This window comes from Pelmatolapia mariae, linkage group LG7 (genome assembly GCF_036321145.2).
Source record: "Pelmatolapia mariae isolate MD_Pm_ZW linkage group LG7, Pm_UMD_F_2, whole genome shotgun sequence".
Lineage (NCBI taxonomy): Eukaryota > Metazoa > Chordata > Actinopteri > Cichliformes > Cichlidae > Pelmatolapia > Pelmatolapia mariae.
The window spans coordinates 21,720,581-21,739,129 of NC_086233.1; the positions used below are offsets into that span (position 1 = coordinate 21,720,581).

The 18,549-nt window shown below is 37.7% G+C and overlaps 1 protein-coding gene across 1 annotated transcript in view; it reads left to right on the forward strand.

The window, feature by feature from the left end:
* Window positions 1-18,549, forward strand: part of brinp1 (bone morphogenetic protein/retinoic acid inducible neural-specific 1) — a 106,260-nt gene that overhangs the window by 20,570 nt on the left and 67,141 nt on the right. The window contains exon 2 of the mRNA XM_063478440.1: window positions 6,288-6,555. Within this exon, the coding sequence (XP_063334510.1) occupies window positions 6,338-6,555 (218 nt within the window). The 5' untranslated portion in view covers window positions 6,288-6,337. The remainder of the gene's footprint in view (window positions 1-6,287; window positions 6,556-18,549) is intronic.

The window sequence follows — 18,549 nt, forward strand, 5'->3', positions numbered from 1 at the left end:
TGCTATTCAAGGGTAAACGTGATCCACTCGCTGTCTCTTTCCCTCTCAGTTCTGTTAATCCACCCAGAAAATTAATACCTCAAATGATCTATATATGCATATACATATATTAGAGCTGGGCGATAAAACGATAACGATATGTATTGCGAAATAACTTTTTCTCGATAGAAAAATTAAACTATTGCGATAGGCCTCATCTCTCTTGTCCTCTTAAAAAAAAGAAAAAAAAGAACAGCCAATCCAAATTAAGTAGCGCAGAGCCGAACCAATCACAGCCGCAGCATCACGTCACGTGACTTGTTACGTACAGCACAAGTGCCAAGGCGCACATGTGTATTTGTTTTTGCAGCCGGGCCGCCCGGGTAATGAAGGAAATGAGTTTGCCTACTAGAGAAAAATCAACCGAGAGCGTGAGCGAAGGTTACCGAAGAAAAAAACAATGATGGTTCCAATGCCGGAGAGCTTGTCGAACGGAAGGGCCATAGAAGTTCCGTAGTGTGAAGGTATTTCGGCTATTTCAAGTCTGACAAAAAACAGAGTAGCGCGCACTGTAAATTGTGCCGAAAGCAAGTCTGGAAATACAATAAACCGGTGCATGCTCAATCTCTGACTGAAAGCGCTAATTCGTCATTCGGCTTTTGTCAGACTAAAGTCACTGTTAAAACTGTTTGAGAAGCTAAGCTATACAACAAGGAGAGATTGAGAATTTCCTTTTAGTTCTCAGTTTATTTGATATTGACAAAAGTTAGTCAATTTTGTCTGTTCTTCTGTAAAACAAACTAAGATTTATTTTTAGAATTCATATTTTGTTTCTAAGTGGAATTGACAATTTAGTAGTTTGTTTTGTTTGTTCTATTTTGAAACTTAAACGCTTTAGCGGCTGCCTTTTGTGTAGTTTGCAATATTTGCCTTTATTTATCTGAAACTGAAGTCTCATGTTCCTTAAGTACATCTACCCTGTTAAACTTATTATGGGAAATAAATATTTAAATCAAAACAAGCTGCAGATTATTTCACATTTTACTCGTGAGCAACGGCACATTTAAATCTTACAAATATAGTTATTTGATTGATTATACTTTATTCATCCCGAGGGAAATTGGGTTAAGGCTGCCAGCCGTGCCAGCGCCGTTATAATTTGGCTTATATCGTGACATATATCGTTATCGCCTGAAATGAAAAAAACATATCGTGATATGAAAAAATCTTATATCGCCCAGCTCTAACACACACACACATATATATATATATATATATATATATATATATATATATATATATATATATATATATAACAGAAAGTGAAAACAAACCCTACATATATTTGCACAGATGACCAAGCAAATGTGAGTATGATTTTAGATTGCCATTTGTTTTGATCTCATGCTCTACCTTTGCATAAATGCATTATCAAGGATAGTGTGTTGTTGTGCATTGCTGGTACACACATCTTTTCATCAGTTACAAGCACTCTTGACATGAGAACAAATGTAATTTGCTCCTATTCATGGATTAAAATTGATTGACTTGGCCAGCCCTGCAAATTGTGACCCTTGGTACAGGAATAGAGTTGCATGTGTATTGAGCATGTGAGGCTCAGATTCTTAACAAAGAAATATATACATATATAATCAAAGTGACATGGGACAGTTGGGGTGACCTCTGCCATTTAATAGTTTTCATATGGCTTTCTCTTTGTGAGTATGAGCAGCAGCAATGCAATCTGGACTGAATCAATGAGCTGAGTCTGTTTTACAAGAGCACAGGACCCTGAGCTGGGTCTTCCCACACTAGTGCATGGGAAGACCCAGCTCAGGGTTCTGTATTAACACCTCCTCAGGCACGCGGCTACAGGCCCTTATTCTATCAGTCCCAGTGTCCTAAACTTCTGTGCTGCATAGATATCTGGTATCCTGCATCAAGTTGCCCTAAAGTCAACTGTAATTTAAGTATCAAAGAGACTAAAATTGTCGTACCTTGGACCACATGCTAAAGACCATCTCCGGTTTGCCTGTCACTTGCAGCAACATGGTGACTCTAACATCAGTGATAACGATGGCACCGTTTTTTTTCTTTCAGTGCCTTTATTTCCACTGAGTCAGAGGTTACACAAGATAGGCGTCAGTGAATCTACTACCTTGTAGATTGCTGACTGTTTGTTGGACAGGTCTCAGATTGTGTGGCAGGGGAAGTGCCTGCTTGACGTGGTGGTTAGTAACACAGGAGTGCCACTGGGACTGCTCAGTCCTCGGTTATATTTCTTTGTACAGCTCAGATTTCTACTATAACTCCCCAACCTGCCGAAGTTCTTTAACAATTTTAAAGTGCTGACTCAGAGATTATGATCGTCTGCTCCTAAATATAACAAGAAAGAGGAAATGATGGCTGATTTTAGGGGGAAAAGAATTGTGACCAAGCCCATGAAAAACACAGGTGAGGAGGCTGGAATAATTCAGAACTACTAGTGGTTGGGATTCGATTTGAACAATCAACAGGATTGAAGGAGCAACACCATAGTTGTGCAGATGCATACTATGTACTCAGATTTTTCAGTATTGTCACGAGGATGCTGGAAATCTACCAACAGTCTGTAGTTCTATCTGCATTGTTTTTGTCTGCTATGGTACCAGTTGTAGAGACACCAGATCAATAAACTAATTCAGAAGGCTGCAACTAGCATTGGTCAAAACCTGGAGACATAAGTATGTAAGAACTGAATAAACTTTAGAAAAAGATCCTATCTATCTATCTATCTATCTATCTATCTATCTATCTATCTACATCAAAACGTGGAGAATTGTTATTAGATGTTTGAAAAAAATCATCAGTGAGGGCAAGATGTTTTATTTTCTCTTGTGGGTAATGTTTAAATACAGTCTAACATAATCCTAAAAGTAAGTTATTAGAGCTAGACCTCTGTGATGTATGACAACGTGCCATTTGTATTTTCTTGCCTTAAGGCTATCTCTGATATTTGTTCTCAAAATCCTCACAGAATTTAGTGCATGCAAATGCATCCAGTATCTCTCTGTAAATGAGGGACTGGGTGGTTGACACCCCATCCAGTTGTTAAACCCTCCCTGTGGTTCTCTTCCAAATTATTTGGCTCTCCTTGTGATGACATTCATCGGTTTCCTACACCGAACAGTTCTCTTAGGACCTGGGTAATAGTGATTAACCAAGTATGTTATCTCCTCCCAAGCTAATTTAACATCACCGTCCTTAGTGGCTTATTTACTTTGATTTGCTCCTTGTGAATCAGCATTTCATGCATGTGAGCATAAGCGTGTTCATGGGAGAAATGTTTGTGTGGCAAATGCTCTCTATAGCTTTCATATATAAACTGAAAGACTTTTAAACCTTCAAAAAAGAGTGTATCTGATTCCTAATCCCATCACATTTCCAGCTGTGCAGCTGGTTCACTGCACCACATGGCTCAGCCCCTCAAATACCACAAGTCCATCACCTTGCCCCATGTGGACATTGCTTTTCACCAATGAGCACTGATTCATGAAGGTGTGGCCCTCACATTTTAAAGGCTTCACACAGTCAATGCGTAAACTATTATTTTAACACAGTACTAATAATAAAAAGCATTGTAAGAAATTAAATATAAATTGACCGACTACACATAGTTACTCAGCATTTAGTATAACCACTTACTCGTGCTCGGTCGAGACTCAGTTTTATCAGGTAATACATTTTGGTACAGAGTGTGAAAATGTTCAGATGGGAAACTCACAAAGCCAGCAGGAAAAAAAATCTGTCGTGAGATAATTTTTTTTGGCAGTACAAGAGAGACAGCTATCTACGTATGAATAAACCTGACTGAGGATTTACTCTGTCAGGTGGCCATATGAATGTAAATGCGCTCACTAAGAGGTTTCAGACTAATGCTCCAGGTGGTGGAAATGACAGAGTACTGGGTCAGCTGTAGACATGGTTTTTATGGTAGTGCAACTGCTAAGAGCACAAAGTAACTAAATCAAGTGTTGCAGTAAGTCAGTAAGTAATAGTGAGAAAGACGACCAGTTAGTCATTAATATAATAAATAGGCACATAAGGACGTCTAAGGTGAATTCTGTACATGAAGAAGATGTATATTTTTACTGTACAGTGATCCTGGGATTCTTCATAAATCCCCAACTTGCCAAATTATGCTTGCTGTGTTTGGTGTATGTAACATATACATACACATGTATGAAATGTTATATGTATATACAGTATACAGAAAATACACATGCTATACAGTATAGAGTATTCCTATTAACTACATAATAGTAATATTACTTTCTACTCATTTTTAATTTAGTCGCATTTTGATTCATTCATGACCAGAATATATAATTAATTCTAATTAATTAATTAGTAATAAATTAAAACTTTAAAGCTTTATGCACAGAGCCATCACAGCAGGTCAGCCTTTATCTGAAAACCACTATACCAGCTACTTTATAGGAAAAATATCCACTGATTTTATGTTTATGAATAAAAGCAAACACATTTGTGAAGGAAGCGATGCACTCTCCAACCATAGTAATGTACACAAAGAGCTACGCACAAACTTTCATGAAAATGCATCATGCAAATAGCATTTGTCTCTACATTAGTTGTGCAATTAAAAATGGAGAAACTTTGATTTGTCATTTCCATTATTTATTGGCCTGTCGTGCTGGATGTGTAGGTCTCAGATAACAATATGACTCATTAAAGAATAGTTATTAATTATAAAGTAGACTGCTGTGTGCAGACAGCACTCCTATAAACCATTTTAAAAATGTAATTTATATATGAAATTGAAAATTCTCACATTTTCTTTTGACATGGCATTACAAAAATGCTCACTGCCCATTTTAGCACAATCACAAAAGTATTAATCCCTGGTCAGTATTTCCCCTCTCTGTCTCATTATATTGTTTCATTCTGACAGCCAAGCTCAAATTAGTCTAACGTAATTAACATAAAACATGACTGCTATTAAAGCGGGAATAAAGTGTTATTGGAGGAAAGTTGAAATTTCATTACAATCAGCTTATATTTCAAATATGGCAGTGTGATTATTGCTAATTATATAAGTTGATATTCAAATGATTTCTGATTCTTCCTAGTATTTTTGCAAGGAGATGAAACATTGTTTAAATAATAAAACATATAGAATTAATTTAACTGACATGCTAATTTGAGCCATGACGTGACAGAAGAAAAAGAAATATAATAATAATAATTAAAAAAAAAAAACCTCCCCATCCGTTTACTATGATTAGTTTAACTTTGGCAATCAAGCAGTTCATCATGTATTTAACTGGAAAAGATTAGGCCCATTAAATTTTCCCTGCTCTTTTATGATGTGTTATTGTGTAATAAACCATGAAGGGAGGGGAAATTTTTGCATAGAGTAGCACTTAATAGCACACTGTTGCTCCACGGCCAGGGGCCAGAGTTCTTAAATGCAATTACTGATGAAAATCTTTTTTTTCTTATCGGAAACCGCTAGGCATAATTTCAGTGTCAAATAGATATTTTCATTCAAAAGCACAAGGAGTACAAGGAGAAAATGAATAATTTTTAATGTCACAAAAAATTTTTTTTCCACTTTTAATTTAGCAGTATTTAAGTATTAAACTGTGTTAGCTATGCTATAGCATGCATGTGTTATGTATATGCTTCCAAATGAGAGGCAGGTTTCTGGCTGGTGCTTTTAGATGAACTTTTCCTATTGATTCTTTTGCTTTTATTGTGTATTGTTTGTGACATATTTACAGAACAACATTATATGTAATAATAAAATTTGTGTGATGACAAAAGCAGTGGTCTGCACTTCATAGCTAACTGAAAGTTTCTTCTAGTAGTAGCTGCCACCATTGGTCAAAGGGAGATGTTGATCTTGCACGTTAGTGGATGAGTGTCATAACAAGTCATAACGTTGCCTCTAACCCTGTCAGAAATTATAATGACAGCTATTACATAACTGGAGAAAGTGTTAATAAAAAACAAAAACAAAAAACAGTCTATGTATGAAGAGGCAGAATGTGCATGTTTTCCTAAAAGCAAAGAAAAAAAATCCAGACATGAAGGGGGCGCAAAGCTAAGAAAGAGCAGAAAATAAATATACACCATGTCACAGTGAAGTGACAATGACAAGGGCACTGTCTTATTTGTTCCGTACAAGACAATTAACCTAACTCTATGACATCTTCTTGTACCGCTAAAATAGACTTTGTCATGTAACAACTCTCTTTCTCTGCATCTCCTTCCCCCCCCTTCCCTCTTCTCTTTTCTCCCATCAGGTCTCCACATAATGGAGCGAGAATGAACAGAGAGCGGCTTAAAAAAAAGCATGAACTGGAGGTTTATTGAGGTCATCTGCTTCCTGTTTATATGGGACCATATAACAGTTCAGTCTTCCCGCCAGGATCCGTTGGCCACTGAACAACATGTCACCAAGCAATATGACTGGCTCATCTCTGACCGCGGACCTTTCCACCACTCTCGGAGTTATCTGTCCTTTGTGGAAAGATTCCGCCAAGGATTTACGACTAGATATAAAATTTATAGGTGAGTTCACTTTCAGCCTGTGTACTGATGCCACTCATGCTTTTTAGGGGAATGTCTTTTTTATGGCTTTGCTATTTTCAGATTCTCAGATTTTAGTTGCAAAAAGCTGAACTCTGTACATCTTTAACCCATTAAGTGTACTTTTTTATATTTAGATGCAGTCAGTCTCAGCCCCGTGAAATTGTTTTATTATATTAATGAAGTGCGGATAAGACTCCTTGCTTTAGCTTGCTACTGTAGAGCAATACACTGTAGACAACAGAGTAGGCTTTTAATGTTGAAGCAGTATTCTTCATCACAATGATTTATATTAATGGTACAGTGCACTTGAACCGAGTGGGTCTTTTTTTGGTAAATTAATTAAGCGAGTTTAGAAAAATTACATGTCCATGGGAATGCACATCTCAGAAGAAATTCTCCAAATCTAGAAAGTAGAATCAGAAGTTTTGTTCCAAATATCTTGATCTTTGAATTCAGGTTTTTTTTTTAGACCTACTGGTGTATAAATTTAAGCACCTACCCAGTCAGTCTGAATGCCGTGTCATGCATACCACAGCGTCTGCCTTTACAAACATTTGTGAAATAATGGGTCATTCTAAATGGCTCCCTGATTTAAGTATTGTACTGTAAATAGGATGCTACCAAGTCATTGGGTGGAATGTCTTCCCTCATAGATATTCCATAAGTCTCAATATTACCTGTCAGTGGTATTGTTGCAAAATGGCAGATCACATAAAATTACAGAGCAGGGTTACCAAGTGCTGAGGTTCATGGTGTGTAAAAGAGTTACAAACCCTCCTCTGGCATTAATATCAGCACAAAAACTGTGTGCCAGAAGCTGCGTGGCATTGGTTTCCATTCACAAGCAACTCCTCTGTGTGTAATATGTAGGTGGCACAGTCATTCTGTCCATATAGTCTATTACCGGATTTTTAGTGTTATTTGCTATCGAAGGATATGATGCAATAAAAACACATTTTTAATTAGAACTCCTGTCCTACATACATCACCACTAAAAGCAAACATTAAGGGATACACAATGTTTAATTTCTTAAGGCAGAATAATCATTTAAAGGAGTTTATAATATCATTTTGTCAATATCACATATATAGAAGAAGATAATAAATTTGCATAATCAGATCCCATTTTGTATGCTTACCCTACACAAACTATATTAAGGTGATTAGTATATTTTGTGCTTTAGTTAAACTGGGATAAACAGTGGAGACTGTGGCACGAACAGAGGTATTGAATACATGTGCGACTCACAGTCAATTGCCATCTTTAAAATGACTTTAGTGCTAAGACACCCAAAAAGGCAAGATAATGGAGTCAGTCAGCTATCAGTTTCTGGTGAATTTTTATTTTAATTTTCAATGTCATTTATTTTAATTTTATTTACATACCACTGAATCACAGCAACAGTTGTCTCAAGGGGCTTTATATTGTAAAGCAAAGACCCTACAATAACATAGGCAAAACTTGGCATTTACATCCAGTCTGTTTGTCCTGTCATCCTCCTTTCACCGCAAACCAAATGCAGTATCTGATTGGCCGTCCCTGAGCAAGATCCTAGCAGAAGCTTCTTCCTGTTAAAAGGGAGTTTTTCCTTCCCATCATCACCAAGTTTTTGCTGACAGGGGGTCATCTGAATGTTGGGTTTTTTTCTATAATATAATTAGGTCTTTGCGTTAAGAAATAAAGGGTCATGAGGTTACTGTTGAATTGAATTGAATCACATGGTGATTAATTGTGATAAATCATTAGAAATTGTAAATTTGTTGTCATCTACATATATAGGAATACCAGCTGGGTTGGAATTGGTATTTTAAAATTAATCCATCAACATACTGCACAACTCTTCCTAAAATTAGTTTATTTATCATTAAGTCAATTTTTTGGGTCTGTGGGATAAAAAGAAAAAATGCAGCCACATATACCTAGAACCTTCAAGGACGTTATTTTGACCCCACAGAAATTAATTTAAAACAGCAATTGTGGTTGCTAAGCCAGACTGCTTAGCAACATATAATGCTTACTCTTACACTTACAAGACTGTGTGAAGTGTATATCTAGAGAAAAGAAGAATAATTACTGCAGGGCAAAACAGGTCACCGATGGGATGTTGAGCCGGGTCAGAGTGGGGGAGTGCGTGACGGTACACATGGAGAACCGGGCAAGTTACCGGCTGTTCAGAGCAGCAGGGGAACTGTAGCTGAACTGAGCAGAGAGTCCAGAGTGTGGAGTACTAATCCGAGGAAATAAAGAGTGAAATCCAGAGCAGAGCAGCCGAATCGGATGGGTTTCAGCCTGATGAGCCTGGCTGAGGAGGGTTGTGGATTGAGCAGTGTGGACAGTGGATGGCAGAGATGCAGGTCAGGTAAAGTAGAGGCAGATTCGAATAGTGTGATAAACTTTGACTGCTGTACTTTTACAGTTACTCTGTGATTATTTTTTAAATGTAGGCAATGGCTGGTTCAGTCTGTTTCGCAGTGAGCACTTTTTTTATTTTAATGTAACTAATACCACCCGTTTCACAAAAATAATCTTTTAGGTTTTCCATACTGTTCTTCTGCAATAGTGAAATTATTGCGTGATGTTGCGAGCCATTTTTATTAGTAAATTGAAATACAAATTTTTAACTTTATGATAATCTAAATAATTTATAAAACTGGTAAAATAAAAACCCTCAATGATTGGGGGGGGGTGTAATTATTTAATCCCCTGATAAATTTGTAAGCATGCTCTTTTAAAAAAAATGAACAGTTTCTATTTTTTGTTGTACTTTCATTTCAATAGAGACAGACAGAACATCAACCAAAGACCCAGACAGAATTCTCCATAGACATTATGAATAGATTGGCATGTCATTGAGTGAAGTAAGTATTTGATCCCCTTCAAACCAGACAGATTTCTGGCTCCAACGGATTGGCTGTGTGCCCGTGTGATACACAGATCACAAAAAATCAGTCAAATACAGATACTCATCATCTTGATTCATAACTCATTATGTCCATAAAAGAAAACCTGTCAACAGATTCACTTTCTTACATTACAACCTCTCCACCACCATGGGAAAGACCAAAGAGCAGTCAAAGGATGCACATGGCTGTAATGCGCTCAAAGACAGCAAAAAGCTTGTTGAGAATTAGAAATAAAATGACCGTCAGTCACCTTTATTTTGGAGCTCCATTCAAGATCTTGCTTCGTGGGGTGAGGATGATCATGAGAATGTGAGAAAGGTGTTGGATTATCCCAGAACTACATAACACATAACACCATAATTAGTTGAAATCTTGCAAAGTCCACAAGGTCCCTCTGCTCAAGAAGGCACATGTACAGGCCTGTCTTATGCTTGCCAGTGAACATCTAAATGATTCAGAAAAGGGCTGGGATAAAATGGTGCAGTCAGATGAAACCAAAACTGAGCTGTTTTGCTTCAACTTGAACCGCCATGTTGGGAGGAAGAGACATGCTTAATTTGACCCAAAGAATGCTATCCTTCATCCTGCTGTTTTTCTTCTAAGGGTATAGGACAACTTTATTGCATTGAGAGGCCAATGGATGGGGCCATCTACCATAAAATCCTGGATGACAAACCTATTTCTCTCAGCCAGAACACAAAAGGAGGGTGTGAAAGCTTGAAGTTGACAAGGGGCAGCCAAAAAGCTAAAGGGAGAGTTTTGAGAGTATCAAAAAGAGGAATTGGCCAACATCCCTCCTGAGATATGTGCAAACCTGGTGACAAACTATAAGAAATGGCTTACTGCTTTGCTTGCCAACAAGGGTTTCTCCAAAAAGTACTAAGCTATGTTTTGCTTAAAGACCAAATACTTATTTCACTAAATAACGTGCAAATCAATTTATAATTTTTATGTAATGTGCTTTTTCTGGATATGGGGTTGATATTTTGCCTCTCACTAGTAAAGTGAAACTGCCATAAAAATTGGAGACTGTTCATGTCTTTGTAAGTGGGCAAACAAACAAATTCAGTAGGAGAATAATGAATCATTTTCCCCATTATATTTAGTCAAATCTTATTCATAATTAGAGAAATACCAGCTCAATTTCTTCAACTTCTTGTTTAACTGCAAAAAATATTTAACTGCAAAAGGACATAGGTGCTTGGCAAGCTTGCTTTAAATAGGAATATAACCAGTATACAACTAGTTGGCAGCCAGGTTAGTCGAGTCCCCTATTGTAAAGACTTATGTCACAGACGAGCTGGACTCATTGATTGTCTGATAGATCTGTCTGTGTTTATAAATTAGATGGTCATTATTTGCTGCATTTACCCTGAGTTAGACCGCAGCCGTTTGGAGACAAGATGCCTCTGACAAAGGTGACTTGGGCAATCACCTTGCGATCAAAAGCAATCACCCAGAAATTAAGGGTCTTGCACACTTAACCTCATGGCGAGGGTACAGCGTGGACTAGTTGCCAATCTGTCCCAGGACCTCAGCAGTTCCAGCAATTCTGTAAACAACCACTAATTTTTCAGACTCTCACGAATGTTAATATCCTATTTTTATTCTAGTTTGACTGAGCAATTAGGCCCACAAAAATGTATTATTCACTCGATTAAATTAAACTCGTTGCACTGCAGTTCACTTTGATTCAGCCCAGTTCAAATCAGTTCAGTTCAATTAAATATTAATTTTGCACCACTTACTTATTTATGCCCAAATCATAGAGTTTGACATTCATTAGTTGCAACATAATCCATAACATGCAACATACATTCTGTCGCTTTGCATCACCAGCCTCCTCAGTGCTCACATGAAGAAGCAAAAGTACAAAAATTGGATGGCTTAAATCTATCTTTCTCAGAATGATGTGCTTTGATTTCCTATCATCCCCCTACAGTCTGCTAAGTCGGAATTATAGAAAGATTGCAAACAGAGTAAGAGAATCATTTGCCTCATTCTTTGGCAGTTCTTTCACAGACTTACTTGTCTCGCTTTCCTTCGTCTCACTTGGTAACTTGCCACAGCCCTTGGTCCCCACTGACTTTCACTCCTTGATATTGTCACATGAACAGTAAACAATACATTTGCATAATGTGTAACTTGACAGAGCAGGATGTTGCACAGAGACATGAATCTCAGAGGCAAAACTTCAGAAGCTGCTTTCCGCAGACACTGTACAGCCGTCGAGTCCTGTCTGTGATGCTGCAGTGATTTATTAAAACAGAGTGTGTGTATGTATGTCAGGTGCTTCTGGGACTATTGGTGGGCCCAGGTGGTTCCTGTTGTTTTTCACACTTAACAAACCATTAGTGGCATCAAATTCAGCCATGAGTTCTAGATATCCCCTTCATCATGACAAGTCAATTAAACCTAAAGTATGAAAAAATTATGTGTTTCTCATTAAAACAATCAACTAGCCATACCTATACGAGGCCTCTGTAAACAATTCAAACTTTGATAGATCCTTTTTATTTCCGTCTGACATTTAAATGATCTTGTGCTGTCTATTAGTGTACAAAAATGAGAAAGACTTCTAGGCACAGGGTATACATTTTGCAAAAAAAACCCATAGTATTTAAGGGGAATGCATGAAATTGTCGCCAAAGGTCAAGGGCTTTTAATCATTTCAACCTCGACCTTCAGATAATTTCAGTGATTAGCACATCTTCAACCAGGAAGGTGGAGTGACATCGACTGGTGTAGTGTTTGTTTGGAATGAAATCATACATAGCCTTGGTCCTGCTTGGCACATGATTGCCCAGGCGTGCTCTGCTCTAACAACCAATGAGGACTGAATCGCTTTGTAAATTTCCCCAGGGACTTTCTCTGCCTCAACAATTTAGTGGTGGAAAGTGGTTGAATCAGATTTGCAGAGAGACAAAGCATCCATTCCTTTCGGGTTCACTTATCAAGAGAGATTACCCCGGAGGCACGCGGTGTGGACAATGCCAACCTGATCAGCAACAAACAAATCTCCCCCATCTTTAATAACATGGGCAGTGTGCCTAATTTGAAGGATAAACACGGAATTAGAAGGTTCCAGCCCTGCGTCTAGTGCTCTGAAAAGGTCATTGCCGCTTCAAGGGGAGAGACACACACACCGGAAGGCACCAATTATCCGCTCCCTCTAGACTTATGTGTCTTAAAGAAATTATTGGAGTGTTCTTTGTATAAGTAATTGTCGCCACTCTCTCTCTGGTGATTGGAGTCTTTAAACAGAATCTTACTCTTTGTCATATATATTTCCTTTATTGTATTTTGGTCAAAAAAGCCACTTTAACTGCTGGCTGCAAACAGTTTTTTATATCAGAGCTCAGCTGAATAAGGTGTTGGTGGTGAAATTCGATGGCCTGTTTTGCTCACACTAGCATCGCTGGTGCTCCTGCTTGTACTCTATTATAGGGTCGAATGTGTTTCAGATGATGCGTGTTCTCTGTCTGGTCTTTGTTCGCAGAGCTCAATCTCAGGTTCTTGTGTGTTTGGGAAAAAAAATCCAATATAAATGCAAATCTGGTAGCCATTAATGCATTTTAAAGGCCTCAAATCAGCATTGCACTGTAATCAAAGAAGCAGGATGAGGGTTGTTATTTAGAATAAAAAAATATTTATTAAAATGCATGGCTCTCATAGATTGTACTCTGAAAAGGATGAATAGAGAGGTCTGATAGAGCTTCTCTTGTCACTAAGTCAGAGCTCAGCAACCCTCAAAATGTATCCAAGCATCCGATCAAAATCCTGCAATGACCTGCGAAAAATATTATGCTAAATTAAATTAAAATCTCATAACAAAGGAAGTTCAATTTTTGGACTTTGATTCAAAAATGTTGAACACAAGTATTATAACTTATTTCACAAAGGAAATTTAGATTTTCTTTGTTGCACTCCTCTGTTGTACTCTGTCTCTATACTGACTTAGTAAAACCTTTTGAAAAAACACTATAAAACCCACTTTCACTGTACTTTCGCCCCTTCCAGCCCTACATCTGTCTCATCATCATCGGTCAAAGCTCTATTTAAGAAATGTCCTGCTCAGTCAGATTGAATCTTAATCAAACTTGCTTTCAGCTGCCTACAAAGTCTGTGCAATACCCTATTGAGTCCGTGTCTAAAGAATTTACAGCTTGTTGGTGGGCACCTAAACCAGTAGTGAGAATGCCTCTGAAGCACATTATCTCCTGTTGTGAGCTACATGTGAAAAGGGCAACTTCAAACAGTGTCCTGACCTGATTCTTTTGACATTGTCCAAAGTGTGTGCTTCAGTTCATGTGAAAACATGTGAAAGTATTTGCCTCTTATTGCAGGTGTTTTTCCTTTGTTCCTCAATTCATGAGATTCTTGACTGTTAAGATAATCCAGCAGTAAAAGCTGCTTGTAAATCTGGACATCTGGACAAACCATCAGCATCTGGTAGACGTAGCAATTCTTCTCTTTTCCTTACCTGTGGCAGCAGGAGCTCAATGGCAATAATTTCCCAGAGATCCTCATGCTTTCCAAGTTGGAAATTTGGTTTGGAGAACTACTTGCGCCAAAGTGTCATAGCTACATGTGTGATTTCCTCACTGAGTCTCATTTCCCTTTTGGCCACTCATTACACATATTTTGACTGTTCCGAGACAATATTACGTGCTGTGCACTCCAAATGGCATTGTTATTTTCCATGCTTTCTTTTTGTTACGCAGCTGCAGCACTCTCATGTTACTGTGGCAATTAGACAAACACACATCTCCACAGTGAGTCTGCAACAACACTTTGACTACAAGGTCGTACAGAAATATGACAAAATTTCCCACTAAAGCATTTGTCCATCATACTGTATGAAACTCTTTCTACAAAAGCAGATAAATAGTTTGAGGAATCTCAGAGAGCTGAGTGCTGAGTGAAAAAAAAAGTTATTGAATTATATGAGGTCTAATGTCAGGTCACTAATGGTTTACTAATCCTAGCTAATAACAGAAGGATACACATTTAATGATATGAATAGCTTGGAGCTCAACTGTGTTATCATTAAATATCATGTATTTCACCATACCAAACATAACTAAAATGAATTTGCACTGAACCATGATCACCATCATAGCTTGTTTTTGTTTGGCTTTTTTCTTCTTTTTTTCAAGTTTATGTTCCCCAGTTTGGCTAGTTTGATGTAGGGTTTACAACCACGATAGGCTTTTATTTAATTAAATTTACCAGGAATACTTCTCAAAGGAAATTTCCTTCATGGTGTTAATTATTCCTAAATGTAATCAGTTCTTAGACGACCACTTGATCAGCACTAAAATGAATAATCTGCTATTCTAATTTGCATGTGCAAACTCATTTTCCTCCGTTTCTAAAATTAAACAGTTCATCAAACAGAAAGCTCTGAATCTCGGACCACACTCCCACCCCTACGTTTTTTTTTCAATTGCAATATCTTAACATCTGTACATTTTAAAAGAAAAACTTAACTCATACATCAAGAGTGAATATTTAAATGTGCTGATATGTACCTCATTTGTTTTTTAAAAAGATATAAAGGTGTAACATTTGTCCGACTCAGGTTTCGAATTAGTTTGGATGAGCCATCTGTAATTGGATAGAGTGAGCAAAGGAGGATTTGATGTAGTCGGCAGATTTGCTGAGAGAGGCTGCAGAAATGTTTAATTCAGCATGCTGTAGCCAAAGGAAGTGATGGAGGGAGGCAGACGGGAAGTCAGGAAGGATGAAACAGACTGAAGAAAGAGGACAGAGACATTGAGGGGTCTGGATTGCCATTAGGCAGGGAGACAGGAAGGTGCTAAAAGTGTGTGATAAAGAAAATGTATATAAGTGTTAGAGACACTGAAGGGGATCCGCTGAGTTCAGTATCAAAACAAGGAAGAGGGGAGCAGACAGGTAAACTGGCAGTGAGGTCATAGTCAAGGTGAGGATGAACACAGACGCACTGGAGTGGTTCAGATGACTCACAAATACCATGAAGCAAAGTGCATCACTCAAAAAAACAAAAACAAAAAAACCCAACAACAACCAAAGCCTGCATTATTAACACATTCTCTGCATCTAATCATGGTTCTACTTAGAAAATGATGGGTTTTTCATCTGTCAAAATTTTTTTCACTTACATTCACTTAGACACAGATTCTGTGCACCAGGAGAAAATTGCGTAGTGTTTCGGCTATCTCTATTCATCCATGCACTTCTCTACCAATACACGTACATGTTTTTCATGTAACTGCTACTCATTTATTTTTTTTTAGCTGTGAGAAAGTGACAGAGACCGTCTAATAATGACAGACTGTGTGCGCAGACAGAATGAATGTAATGAGAAAACATAATAAGATAAATAACAATGCCACCTGCAATATGAAGCAAAAAGAGAGCTTAGTGCTATTTTTTTCTGTTAATCAACAATTGAAGAGCACTATATTGCACCTTTGCAGTATTATTGTGTACAGTCTGAAGCCATATGTCACCTGTTCTATTGTTTTGTCATTGAGCAGAACACAGTAAAAGTGCATCCAGGTGGCCTCAAGGTTTAAGATGCTGACCATGTAATTGCAATGTCCCCAAGTCCAGCCATGGATTCCACTTGCAAGTCATCTCTCACTTTCTGACAGCTCTCCACAGTTGGCTGCCTACGTAAAAAAAAAAATCATAGATAAATGCTGTAATGTATATATAAATATTTCACATGTCCTAGTGATGCTTTAGTGATTGAGCAAATTAGATGACTCACAAACATGTTGTCACCAAAAGGATTTTGGCTGCCTTCTTGTGCTTTGGCAGCATACACGAATTCCCATTTGCTGACTGAAGCAGTAACGACTTCCAGCACTTGGATTTCGAGCACTCGTCTCAGCCAATCAGGCAAGCTGAAAATCCAGCACTGCTAAAATCTCTCGAGTTGCCATTATCACTGTTGTGCATCGAATGAGCAATTATTTTCTTTTTAAAACTTCTTTTGAAAAACTTTTACGTGACAGACACACTGGAAGCGTTGTTTACTGTGGGGCACAGAAAATATCAGTTTAACTTTAATCTGTCTTTATTCCCTCTACTCTAATCTGTTTCTTTTATACACACTTGGAAGACACAAACACACACATACACACACAACACAAAGTCATCTTGGGGCTATTGCAATTACAATCACTGGAGTACTGCAGAAACTGGGTGTTGATCTGCATTTTTCAGCTTTATATAGGTTTGGGAAAATCAACAGGAGCTGATCTGGGGAGGGACTTTATGCCACTTTCCTTCTCCAACCTAGTGGTAAAAAGCCCCCGCTGTGGGATGACTTAATTACTGGCAAGGAAGGGATGGTAATTAGAGGAGAAACAGGAGGCTAGAAGAAACTGTCAGGGTTAAGTACTGACTAATTCACTGTGTGGGACGCCTGTGCCCCTCTCCCTTGAGACTGGCAATATAACATCAACAAGCAGCAACAAGCACTGAAGACGAGATAACAGCGCAACCATGCATCGAATGACTATTTTTCTGATATAGTGATCCACACTGCCTAGTCACACTAGATGCTCAACCAAAGAAAGCTGTTCACTTTGGTTAATACAAGTTCCAGGACACAAACTCTGGGGAGTGGATTTCATTTTAAAGCACATGGCCAACTATTGCTGACTGTAAGATTCATAAACTTCATGAACTTAAAGTATTCACCAACTGCATTTTGAAACATTTCATTCATGTTTTAAGAATTTAAAATCCAATTCCATATATTTAGCAGAGCAAACATGGATAGCACAATCAAGCTAAGATAGAAATGTTAGTCAAATATAAAGTCTACAAAGAGCCTTCAACATACAGAGAAAAGCTCTAAAGCTCTAATCAAGCAAACTAACAGAAAACATTTGTCTACAGAGACAGTAGTTTATTCTTACAGTAGTTTGTTTCTATTGAGTGAACCGAAATTTGACTCAGTTAAATAATATTTTGGCATCGTCATTGTATCTTTGCATTTTTCAAAAGCTAGAATGAATTCAAGATTATTTGCCATTTATCTTGCAAATAATAGTTCTAATCAACAATAATCGCAGGCAAAATGACTCACTTAACAAACAAGAGATAAATACTGTACGATAAAGTCTGAATATCTGAAATACACAACTTCAATATGTTCCAGTGCACAGCATCGCCTCTCTAAAACACCTCATCAGAGGTGTCTTTCCTCTGCTACCCCTCTGTCCTGCAGTCAGCACACGGCTTTGGTGTTTTTTTTCCTGGGTTTTTTTTTGTGACCTACACAAACACAAAAAAGGGTTTATTCTCAGCCTCCTGCAGAACATCTGAGTCAGTTCACTTGCAGCAAAACACTGAATCTGTTGGGCTTGTTATCTGGGCTGTCTTAGAAATGTAGCATCACAGGTTTTTCTTATACTGTGTGTTACATGTCTAAAATTATTTTCAAGTGGGCTTTTATTTGCTACCTACTGCAATATTGTGTCAGTTTGCATTGCGATCCAGGGGATACACCACCAGTGGACGCATGTACTCGATTTATTTTTAAAGTAGCCGTTTTGCAAATTAGATTCATGATCATTCAAAGACTGGATATACTGCTGGGAAATGAAACTGTCTGTTTAGATATTGTCAGTACTTAGTCTTTATATTATTTCTTATATTAAAATGCTCCTAATGTTGTAATATTCAGCCTATTTTTTATAATCAGTAGAAAACATAAATACCTTCAGATTTTCTCTGTCATTTGTAGATAAAACCGTACACGCTGTTTGCCGTTAGAGAGTCTAAAGATTAAGCTGACCTAAGGGAAATCAGTTAATTTCATGCATTTATTGGGGTGCTGAAGCATCTGTGCACAGGGAAAGCATGTTGTTGTACATATTCTTCACAAATATAAAACCAAAGCCAATCTGCTTTAAAGAATAGTTCTTTTACTAAAATGTGTGTGTAAGGGAAGTTTTAGAAGGAGGACACCGAGTTAGCTAACCTGACAACCTCTGGAAGGTTGTTTTCATCTCTTGGGGCTCACATAGCAAAGGCCTGATAAGTGGGTTTAACAAGTAATGACAT